This window comes from Lipotes vexillifer, unplaced genomic scaffold, assembly GCF_000442215.2.
Source record: "Lipotes vexillifer unplaced genomic scaffold, Lipotes_vexillifer_v1.1 scaffold213, whole genome shotgun sequence".
NCBI lineage: Eukaryota > Metazoa > Chordata > Mammalia > Artiodactyla > Lipotidae > Lipotes > Lipotes vexillifer.
The window spans coordinates 3,946,831-3,958,644 of NW_006780610.1; the positions used below are offsets into that span (position 1 = coordinate 3,946,831).

Sequence of the window (11,814 nt, forward strand, 5' to 3'; positions counted from 1 at the left end):
GGGCGGGGCGGGGCCAGCAGCGCGAGAGTTTCTGCTTAGCCTTCGCGGAAGGATCTCTTAGCTTAGTTTCCCAGGCCACTTGCTCACCGGGTCGTCTTGGTACTCTTGAAAGCAGGGAAAAACATCAGTTCTGAATCCCTGTGCTGCGTCTAGCTCGTGATTTGAATTAGGTGCAGATCACCTTCGTTGACCCTCAATTTTGTCATTTTCAAAATGGGAATCATCTGACTCCTCAGCGAAGGGTTGGGGAAGATTCCCAGAGGAAGGCATCTGAAGTTGCCGGGTTTTAAAAAGTATTGGCTTTTAAGTAAGTGGAGAAATGACAACATAACAGAAAGCGCAAGAACAGAGGGGAAATACTAATGATTTGCCCACGGGCTACCATCTGTGATTGCATTTCCTTCTCTTCCTCTTTCCTCTTCCTTTCCCAAACGTAAATGTAATCACACGCTGCGCACAATTTTGTATCTTGCTTCTTTCGTTTAACAAGCCAGGGTTTTTTCCATTTGTCATATAGTTTGTAAATAGCATTGCGAATGGCGACATAACATCTTTCCTATCGCTGGGCATGTAGGTTGTCTCTGTGCTCCGTAATTACTATAACAGGGCAACAAACATCCTTGAGAGTAGCTTTTTCACAAAAGTTTTCTTTAGAAACTTAAATCTCCTGCCTCTCGAGTCGGGTCACTAAGGCCCCTCCCACTCCGGAATCGTATCGCGTTATCTCCGCCGCGAGGGTTTCTGGGAGAGCGTGCACTCGGAAGCGGAAGTCCTAGAGTCAGGTCCGTCATTTCCTTCGGGGACAGGAGTGCTTCGGACGTCTTTTTCTTCGGGCTCCGCATGTCTCTTAGTATGAAGGAGGTGAAGAGCGAGCGGGATCGGGGGAGCCGACGAAGGCACCGGGACGGGGACATGGTGGCGGCGGCGGCGGCGGTGGTGGTGAAGCAGGAGCGCCTCAGCCCGGAATCCGCGCCTCCCGTGCACCGCCGCCCGGACTCCTCCGGCGGTAGCCCGTCCCCACCGGCCGGCGAGTCGGGCCGCCCGAGTCACCGCGGGAACCGAGCCCGAGGAGGTAGCCGGTAGGTGAGAAGCAGCCCGGGGTGGACCTTAGGTCGGGTTCATTGAGAAGGGAGGACAGGGCTAGAGCCAGAAACACACCTTGAACGCTGAGCGCTGCAGCTTGGACTTAATCCTAAGGCGATAGAAGTGATCGTTTACGTGCTTGTGTTAAGGAACGTTTACTCTTGTACCTGTCACTTGCGTAATAGCTGGGCGTTAAGCGCCTAATGCCTGCTGGACAGGATCTCGTCCCTCCATTTCTGGGTACCCAGCATTTCACCAGGTATGGTCCAGTTTAAGTTGTTCGTTAAGCAATGATCGTTTAAGTTGAAATGAAAGATTTTCCCCATTTGTCTGCAAACGGAGTGCGGGAGTTATCTTTTCAGTTATCTGCCCCAAGAAGTTTACATATCGAGGGCCTAGGCGATCTAATATTCTGTGGAAAAATATTGTCTCTTGTTAGGCTCGTTCATTTATTAATTCATTCGACGTAGTTTTACTGAGTACCTATTATGTGCTAAAGACCATCGTAGGTTATAAAATAATGTGGAAAAATATCTATGTAACACTTTAAAAAATATACATATGTATATGTAGAAAAAAGAAGACCGTCCTAGGTTCTGGGGCGGCAAGGATGAACACCATAGGTGATCTCTACCCTGGTGAAACTGACCGTGCTGTAGCTCTGAGACAAAATAACAAGCAAATAAAAAAAAAAAAAAAAAAAAAGAAGTTTCAGTTAGTAACAAGTATTAGGGGTAGGTTAAAACAGTAATGTGATAGTGAGTGGGTAGAGGGAAACGGTTCTCCCTGAACCACTCTCTGAAAAGTCCACCATTTGACCTGAGACCTGAATGGTAAGAATAATCCAGCCTTGTAAAGATCTAGGCAGAGGGAATATAGCCTGTGCAAAGAACTTGAAGTGGAATCAATTGTGTTCCTTCTAGAAATGGGGGGTGGGGGGGTGGATCCAGTACAGGGATCAAGGAGAGTGGTTGGAATGAGATGGGAGACGGAGGAGATAGAGCCAGAGGACTTGCTGATTTGATTGATTGAGTGTGATTGTGTGGGAGAGGAGCGTGGGGGGCTGCCGGTGGTGAGGAGAAAAAGAATCAAGGGTGACTTCTAGGTTTTTGGCCTGAGGAACAGGGTGGATGGGGTGGCGCCAGTTACCCAGATGGCAAAGACAGAGGAAAGTTTCTTGAGGGGATGGGAATCTAGAGTTATGTCATCTATGTGAGAAGTTCCATCAGGCAGTTATGTATGTGGAAGACATTAGGGCTAGAAAAATGAAGCTCCTTACTCCTTTAGTGTGATCAGCAGAGACCTGCACAAATGTGGTGTTTGTGTTAGTAGGTAGGCCTGATACTTGAAGCTAATTTGTATTAGGGAATGAAAATTGAGATAAAATCTGCGTGTATCATTCTCTGAACAGGTCTCCAGCCAGAAAGAAAAACAAGTCCTCAGGGAGAAGAAGCAAGTCTCCCCGGAGTAAGAGAAGCCGAAGTCCCCACCACTCAACGGTCAAAGTAAAGCAGGTAAGTGGATTGAGATGTTTTCATACTGGCCCCAAACCTAGAGCCTGTCCCATCATAGCTAAAAAAGTGTTGTGTATGTGTTCTCCTGTACTTGCGATGGGCTTTTCTAAAAACTGGGTTTGTTTTTTTTTTCCTGCTTGCTTTGTTAAGTTAAACCTATTATTTTGAGGTAGTTGTTGATTCACATGCAGTTGTAAGAAATAATACAGAAGTGGCTGTTTCTCCCAATGGTAACATCTTACAGAATTATAGAATAGTATCACAGTCAAAACGTTGACATCAGTGCAGTCAAGGAACAAAACATTTCCATCACAAGGATCCCTCATGTAGTCCTTTTATAGTTGCACCCAGTTCCCTCCCACCCTTACCCCTCAACTCCTGGCAGCTTCTAATCTCCTCTCCATTTCTATAATTTTGTCACTTCAAGCATGCTGTGTAAATGGAATCTCACAGTACAAGCCTTTAGGGATTGGCTTTTTTCACTCAGCAAAATTCTTTAGAGATTCATTCAGGTTGTTGCCTCTCTCCATAGTTCATTCCTTTTTATTGCTGAGTCGTATTCAGTGGTGTGGATTTAACCATTTGCCCATTAAAGAATATCTGGGTTGTTACCAGCTTTTTGGCTATTAGACATAAGGCTGCTATGTAAACATTTGTGGGCAGGTGTTTGTGCAAACGTAAGTTTTCTTTTCTCTGGGACAGATGCCCGGGAGTGCAACTGCTGGATGGTATGGTAGTTGTGTGTTTAATTTTTTAAAGAAATTGCCAAACTGTTTTCCAGAGTGCTGTGTTAGTTTGCCAGGTCTTCCATAACAAAATTCCACAGACTGGCTGCCTTAAACAACGGAACCTATAATTTTCACACAGTTCTAGAGGCTAGAAGTCCGAGATCAAAGTTTCAGCAGTTTGGTTTCTCCTGAGGCCTCTCTCCTTGGCTTGCCTTCTCCACTGTGCCCTCACATAGCCTTTCCCTCTGGGCTATCCCTGGCTCCTAGCTCCTCCTTCAACCACATCAGCCGTATTGGGTTAGGGTCTCACTCATTTTAACTCAATCAGTTCTTCAGAGAGCTTATCTACAAAAACTTTGGTTACATTCTAAGATGTGGAGGTTGGGACTTCAACATATAAATTTTGGGGCACGATTCAGTCCATAACAGTGGCTGTACTGTTTTACATTTCCACCTGTCATGTGAGTGATCCAGCATTTGGTACTGGCACCATTTTTTAATTTTAACCATTCTTACAGGTGGGATAGTGGTATTGTGATCTTAATTTGCATTTACCTAGTGGCTAATGATATTGAACATCTTTTCATGCGCTTATTTGCCACCTGCATTTCCTCTCAGGTGACATGTGTCTTCAGATCTTTTCCCTATTTTCTAGATGGATTATTTGGGTTTTTTTACTATTGAGTTTTAAGAGTTCTTTTTTAATATTCTTAGATACTAGGCCTTTTGGGGTGAGTGGTTTGCCAGTATTTTCTTCCAGTCTGTATCTTTTCTGGTCATTCTCTTAACAGGATTTTTCTCAGAGCAAAAGTTTTAATTTAGATGGAGTCCACCTTATCTATTTTTCTTTTTGTAGATTATGCTTTTGGTGTCATGTCTAAGAACTTTTTCCCTGGCCCTAGATCCTGAAGATTTGTTTTTTCCTTAATGTTTTTCATGTAAGTCCCTGGTCTATTTTAAGTTTGTTTTACTATAAGGTGGGAACAATCTTGTTTATATCTATTAAAAAAAAATCTTGTTAGGATTTTGATTGGAATAGTGTTAAACTTGTATTTTGGGGTGAGTCGGGTTTTTAAAATTATTATTGTATTGAGTCTTCTAGTCTATGAACGTAGGTGTGTCTCCATTTATTTAGTTCTTTGATTTCTTTCATCAGTGTTCGTAGTTTTCAGTGTACAAGTCCCATACGTGTTTTGTTAGATTTACACTTTTTTTTTTTTTTTTTGGTACGCGGGCCTCTCACTGTTGTGGCCTCTCCCGTTGCGGAGCACAGGCTCCGGACGCGCAGGCTCAGCGGCCATGGCTCACGGGCCCAGCCGCTCCGCGGCATGTGGGATCTTCCCAGACCGGGGCACAAACCAGTGTCCCCTGCATCGGCAGGCGGACTCTCAACCACTGCGCCACCAGGGAAGCCCCCAGATTTACACTTAAGTAATTTGTTTTAGTGACTGTAAGTGATATTTTAAATTTCATTGTTTACTTGTTCATTGCTAGTACATAGAAATATCATTGATTTTTGTATGTTTGTCTTATATCCTGTGACCTTACTGAACTCATTCATTTATTTTAGGAGGTTTTTGGTAGATTACTTGGGATTTTCTACATAGATAATCACATCTGCAAATAGGCACAGTTTTACTTCTTCCTTTACAGTGTGTATGCATTTTATTTTCTCTTGCTGCACTGTCTGGGACTTCAGCACTATGTGGAATAAGAGTAGTGAGAGCAGACGCTCTTGCCAGGCCCTCAGTCCTGATGGACAAGCATTCAGTCTTCTTTTTAAAGAAGCTCTTTGTTACAAAGTGCAAATAGAGACACTGGCATTAAGAAAATGGATTTTCTTATGAATTTGAGAGACTGTGGGCCAACAGTCTGCTACCTAAAAAGATACAAAGCCAGACAGTCTTGATGGTCTGTTATATGAATTGGTCAGGCACCGCCTTGGCTATCTCAGAATGCAGCCACTGGAACCCCAGTACCCAGATAGAACCTCTCAAACCACTTGTAGATTTTGTGTGTGTGTGTGTGTGTGTGTGTGTGTGTGTGTGTTTATGTACAACTTGCTACGTTTTTGATTTAATAATTTTGGCATGTTACATTTCGTAGATTTAAGGTGCAAAGCTGTGTTACTTCGATACATTTGTATATTGTAATATGATTGCCATTGAAGCAATATTTACCACGTTACATCATTATAGTGCAGTATTATTGTCTATATTCATTATACTGTGTATTAGATCTCTATGGCTTATTTACTACTCATTACAAGTTTGTACCCTTAAATACCATCAGTCTTACCCTCTCGCCCCCCATCTCCTAGTAACCACCATTTTACTCCCTGATTTATTTATTTATTTATTTATTTATTTATATGTACGTTTGACTTTTTCAACTTGCAGTTCTTTACCTCTGGTTTCTAAATCAGCACTTTACAGTGAATCCTGGGGCTTATAGCATGGAACTGTTTTGTGATTATTGTTATTTTGAAGTGTCTTAGTTTGCTTTTCTATGCTAACTTCCCTCCTGACCTCAAATTATCTCTTAAAAAGCTGATTTCATTGTATTAATCAGCTAGAAATTTGGAAATGGCTCTCGAGCAAAAGGGTTTGAGGGCTTGACAGGCAGTTGAAAGTCATTGACTTTCACCTGGATTGTAGGAGTGCACACAGCCTCTGACTTAAGCATGACTTGTACTTATAGATATTCTCCTCTGCACCACTCAGCCACCATTAAAAAAATAAAGTTATCTAGCGCAGGGAATTATATTCAATATCTTGTAATAACCTATAGTGGAAAAGAATCTGAAAAAGAATGTGTGTGTGTGTGTGTGTGTGTGTGTGTGTGTGTGTGTGTGTGTGTGTGTATAACTGAATCACTTTGCTATACGCCTGAAACTAACACAACATTGTAAATCAATTATACTTCAATTAAAAAAAAAAGGAAGAGGGGAACAGGATTGTGGAAACCTCAGAAAAAAATAAATTTATCATTTGCTTGTTCATCATAACACAGAATTCTGTAAAATAGAAAGTGAGAGTATGGTTTATGTAGTGTATGGTTACTTTTCTCATTAGCCTCAAAATCGCACCCCTTCCCACAAACAAAAAAATCACCTCACTCCCCAGAAGTAGCCGTTTTAATAATTTGATATTTATACTTCAAGGTTCTGTTATACTTAACGTTATCTTCTTTTCCTTTATGTTTTGGGGTGTGTGTGTGTGTAATTCTATGCAAAGAATTTCATTAAAAAATATATATTATCCTACTTATCAGTAATTGAGAGTATATGTTGAAATCTTAGTTATTTTGTGTTATCTGGTTTTGTAATTTGTCATATTCTCTCCATAGTGTCTACTAATTTTGCCTGGTATACACTTTTTGGAAACGAAGACAGAATTGCTCATTGGATTTAGCAACATGGAGGTCATTGGTGACCTTGACCAGCAATTTTACTGGAGTAGTAAGGGTGAAGCCTAATCCTAATTGCAGGGTTCAAAAGAAGATGGGAGAAGACTTGGAGACTGATTAAAACCAAACTGTTTTGAGGAGTTTTACTCAACGAGGAGTGAAGAAGTAGGGTGGAAGCTGACATGGGAAATGAGTTCTAGAGAAGAGCAGGTGCCTGTGCTGATGGGAATGATCCGGTGCAGAACGGGGAAGTAGATTATGCCCAAGAGAGATGGGAATCACTGGAGTGAGATGAAGCTGGAGGAGAGGGAAGCTCCCAGATGTAGGAATTGGCTTTAGGTAGAAGCACAGATAGTTTCCTTATGGTCACAGGAAGGGAAGACAGAGTCTATGGGTACAGATACTGATGGGTGGGTGGATGTAGAAAATCCCTTCTGAGTAAATAAGGGATGGGGAAGACCATGTAGGAGATTTGAGGACAGAAAAGTGGTAAAACAGTCATCTGGGAGAATGAATAGATCAAGAAGATGTAGGATGTTTGCTGGGCATCATTAAGGAGGCTTGGGGTCATGCTTCTAAGGTAGGACCATTCAGAATGGTTTGTGTTTTTTCTCTAGCCACTTTGCTGTGCTTAATGCTGATTGTGGTTTTGCCAGGACAGTGCAACAGAATGGCATAGGGGCAAAGGATTTGAATATCTCCACATGGGAGTGATCATACTGCTTGACCATGGAATTTTTTTTTTTTTTTTTTTTTTTTTTGCGGTACACGGGCCTCTCCCTGTTGTGGCCTCTCCCGTTGCGGAGCACAGGCTCCGGACGCACAGACTCAGTGGCCGTGGCTCACGGGCCCAGCTGCTCCGCGGCATGTGGGATCTTCCCGGACCGGGGCACGAACCCGTGTCCCCTGCTTCGGCAGGCGGACTCTCAACCACTGCGCCACCAGGGAAGCCCTTGACCATGGAATTTAAGTTAGGAAGGGAAGAGAGCAAGGGACTGTGCAAAGGTAAGAGGATCGAAGGCTTGGATGAGTCTTACTGGGATAAGGATTGTTAGAGTTGGGTAAAGTGTGAGCTGAAAAGATGGGCAGAAGGAGGACCGCTTAAAATTGAAATTATAGAGGGGTTGCAGTTATTAGAAATGAAAAAGTCCGTGTATAACCATGGGGGTGAGTGGCTGAAGAGAAGGGAGGAGACAAATAAGGTAACGGGAGGAGAGAAATGCAAAGAACAGAGATGCCAGCACGTTATCGAAATGACCAAGAGTAATGCTGGAGAGAATGACTTGAGCTGGAAGTGAAACTGGCACAAAGGGGAAGTGACTCAGGATTAGTAAATGACAGCAGCACTGAGAGTAATGGGTGACAGTGGTCTTACGTGAGATTCACAGCTGGGTTTTTTAGGGAGAAAGAAAAGGGTGGGGCGTGTTCTGGAATTGGCAGTGAGAAGCAAGGACGACACCTGCCATATGTCCGGACCCAGTGAGAAGCAAGGATGACACCTGCCATATGTCCAGACCCAGAGATTGTGGGAGTTGGGGGAGGTCAGAGGGAGAAAAACAGCCACCATTTGAGGAGCTGCAGGGGAGCAGTGTGCTCAGGGCATAGCCAGGGTTCTGTTAGAGCGAAAGGAGATGGGAATGATCCAAGAAAACGTGGAGAATGTAGATCAGTTTTGCCGAGCTTTCCATTCCAGGGGGCATAGTGCAACAACAGCTTCAGGAGTTGAAGAAGGGGACAGATTTGGGGACAGAATCCTTGATGTACAGAGCCTTATGGGGATTAGAGTACAAGGGAGGTAGAGGTGATGACCTGGAATCTGTGACTTCTTACAGTGACTCATTTAATCAGGAATAAAGGGCATAATGAGATGAGTTCTGGTGAACTCAAGGCAGATGGTGGTGGCAAACTTGTGAATGTCTTGGGGTAGGAAGGTTGGGTGTCTGAGGCTCCCTGCCTCTTGATACTTGTCTCTGGAGGCTTGGAAGTCTAGGAAAACTGGGTCCTGCTCTGAGCAAGCAGACCCCTACTTGACCCCTGTGTACGGTAGGGAGAAGGCCTTGAGGCCGGGGGTGGGGTTGGTGGGGGAGTGGAGACAAGGTCTCAGTCCTGGTGCTCAGGATTTCCTCTCTACCCCTTTCCAGGAGGGGCAGCCTTGCTCATAGTGTGCGGGGGCCCCCCCTCTTGAACTCTAATGCTTTAGTTATTAGATTAATCAGGGTAAGCCTATCTTTGTGTATTCCTTAAATATTTATTTGTTCTGATAATTCCTTGTTAATATCCTTTGCCCATTATCCCCTGTGCTGATTTTCAATGCTCAGTCTTTTTTAAGAAACCATCATGTTTCCTCATTTTTTTCAGATCTTTAAAAAATATATCTGTTACAGTTGACCCTTGAACAACATGGGTTTGAATTGCACTGGTCCACTTATATGCAGATTTTTTTTCACTAGTAGATACTGCAGTACTCCATGTCCCCTGTTGGTTGAATCTGTGGATTCGGACCCTTGAATACAGAGGAACCAGGTGTACAGAAGGCCAACTACAACTAGTTGGAGTGTTGGTGCCCCTGTGCCCCTAACCCCCTCATTATTCAAGGGTCAACTGTAGTAAATTTTTATAGGTTTCTTATTATTTTTTTAATGTTTCAAAATTAACTGCTTGTTTATTTTTGTCAGGATAAATCTGTCATGGTACTGTTGCTACCCCTCTTGAGTTCTTACGGCTATACTAATAATAAAATTGACACAAGGCAGATAAACAGGAGAAGAAAACCCACAAATTTAAAAATATGGAATGCTTCACGAATTTGCGTGTCATCCTTGCACAGGGGCCATGCTAATCTCTATCGTTCCAATTTTAGTATATGTGCTGCTGAAGCGAGCACTATATGTTTCTTATATGTCTTGCATATTTCTTAATTTTATTCTGGGTATTAAAATCGGATCTTTTAAAATTACTATTACATTTTCCTTTTGGGCATAAGAGAAAGCTAGCTTTTTTTTTTTACGTAATTATCTTGTATGTGACTACTTAACTCTCTCTGTTCTGATTCTGTATGCATGTCCCTCTAAGTTTGCCTATAGGTGTTCTTGTTTCTTGGGCTCTGAACGTGGGTGTGCACTGTTAGCGCTATAGCTGGGCAGCAGCCTAGGGCACCTGTTCTGTGTGGTGGCCTTGCAAGGGGACATGACCACCACTGGTAACCTTATTTCTGTGGGGCATTTTGCTCTGAATGCCAAAGTCCAACGCACAAATGACTTTTTGACTGCAGCTCTCTTCATAGACTATGCACTGCCTTTACTTTCCTGAATCTGTTTGAATTTCAGGAACGTGAGGATCATCCCCGGAGAGGCCGGGAGGATCGGCTGCACCGAGAACCCTCAGGACAGGAACACAGGCGAGCTAGGAACAGTAACCGAGACAGACACCGTGGCCACTCCCACCAGAGGAGAAGCTCGGAAGAGAGGCCCGGCAGCGGGCAGCCTCAGGGACGGGATCGAGATGCCCAAAACCTACAGGCGCAGGAAGCTGAGCGGGAGTTTCACAACGCCCGGCGCCGGGAGCACCGCCAGAAGAACGAAGCCGGCGGTAACGCATCTCAGGACTCACTTCCTCAGCCTGGCCCTGGCAGCAACAACAAAGACAAAGAAGTGCCTGTTAAAGAAAAGCCAAGCTTTGAACTTTCTGGGGCACTTCTTGAGGACACCAACACCTTTCGGGGTGTAGTCATTAAATACAGCGAGCCCCCGGAAGCACGTATCCCCAAAAAACGGTGGCGTCTCTACCCCTTTAAAAATGATGAGGTGCTTCCAGTGATGTACATCCACCGACAGAGCGCTTACCTCCTGGGCCGACACCGCCGCATCGCAGACATTCCCATCGATCACCCCTCCTGTTCAAAGCAGCACGCCGTCTTTCAGTACCGGTGAGTGTACATCTGCAGAGGGAAACTGAAGTGCCAGTGGAAGCCCGGCATCTCGGTTAGTTAGGATTACTGAGGTCTGTGTGCCTGTGTGTGCACAAGAAGCCCATACCCCTCGTATCTAGTGTTAGGCTTAAGGAGTATTATTCATCTGACGAATAATCACTTTATACAAATAATTGCTTACATTTGTATAACAGACTGGAACTTGGTGTCAGAAATCCAGATTTTGAATCCTGCCACTGCCACTTACCAGGTGTCTGTCCTGGGGCGAGCCAGTCTTCTGGGCCTCGGTTTCTACCTACCTCGCAAGGCTGTTATGAGGGTTAAATGGAAATAAAGCTGAGAGTGCCTGGCATATGTTAGCCGAATCTGTATCTTGACAGTTTCCATAGTACATCTGTTATTGTTGGATGTTCACAACAATCCGGTGGGGAGGCGAGAACAGGTATTAATACCCCATTTGACAGATGAGAATATGAAGCTCAGCAAAGACAGGTGGCTTGCCTAATAAATGATCACTGTAGTAGAACTCTGGCTCAAATCAATTTTGATTTGAACAGTCTTGATCATCTCATCTGTTCCCTTGACTCTGAAGTCCAAATCCACTGGTTTATTCCCATTGGGGCAGAAGCTAAAATATGTTGAGATATAGGTACGAGAAGCATTATATCGATTATAAACAATGCAAAAAGTGTCAAAAAAATGCAAAAAATGTATTTCTCAACCATGGCAAGAGGCCTTAGATTCTGCATTTTAAGCTTTGATCTACCATGAATCCTCCCTGCCTAGTGACCAGTTCTCACCATTTCTACTTGCTCCCAATTTCTGAATCCATGGCCCTGCCTTTCCCTTGACTTCCTAGAGTTTGAACTTGAACTGTGTCTAAGCCAGGTTATTTACATCATCTAGACTGTGTTAGCAAAGAGCTGGATGATCTGAGGCAGGATTTCACTCACAGGTTTCTCTCCTTTATCTCTGCTAGGCTTGTGGAATATACCCGTGCTGATGGGACAGTTGGCCGCAGGGTGAAGCCCTACATCATTGACCTTGGCTCAGGCAATGGAACGTTCCTGAACAACAAGCGAATTGAGCCACAGAGATACTACGAACTGAAGGAAAAGGATGTCCTTAAATTTGGGTTCAGCAGAAGAGAGTA

General features: G+C 43.9%; 1 protein-coding gene across 1 annotated transcript in view; it reads left to right on the forward strand.

Moving 5' to 3' along the window:
- Positions 1–852: 852 nt before the first annotated feature.
- Positions 853–11,814, forward strand: part of SNIP1 (Smad nuclear interacting protein 1) — an 11,135-nt gene continuing 173 nt past the window's right edge. Inside the window, exons 1-4 of the mRNA XM_007453803.1 lie at positions 853–1,079; positions 2,495–2,597; positions 10,060–10,658; positions 11,641–11,811. Of these exons, the coding sequence (XP_007453865.1) occupies positions 853–1,079; positions 2,495–2,597; positions 10,060–10,658; positions 11,641–11,811 (1,100 nt within the window). The remainder of the gene's footprint in view (positions 1,080–2,494; positions 2,598–10,059; positions 10,659–11,640; positions 11,812–11,814) is intronic.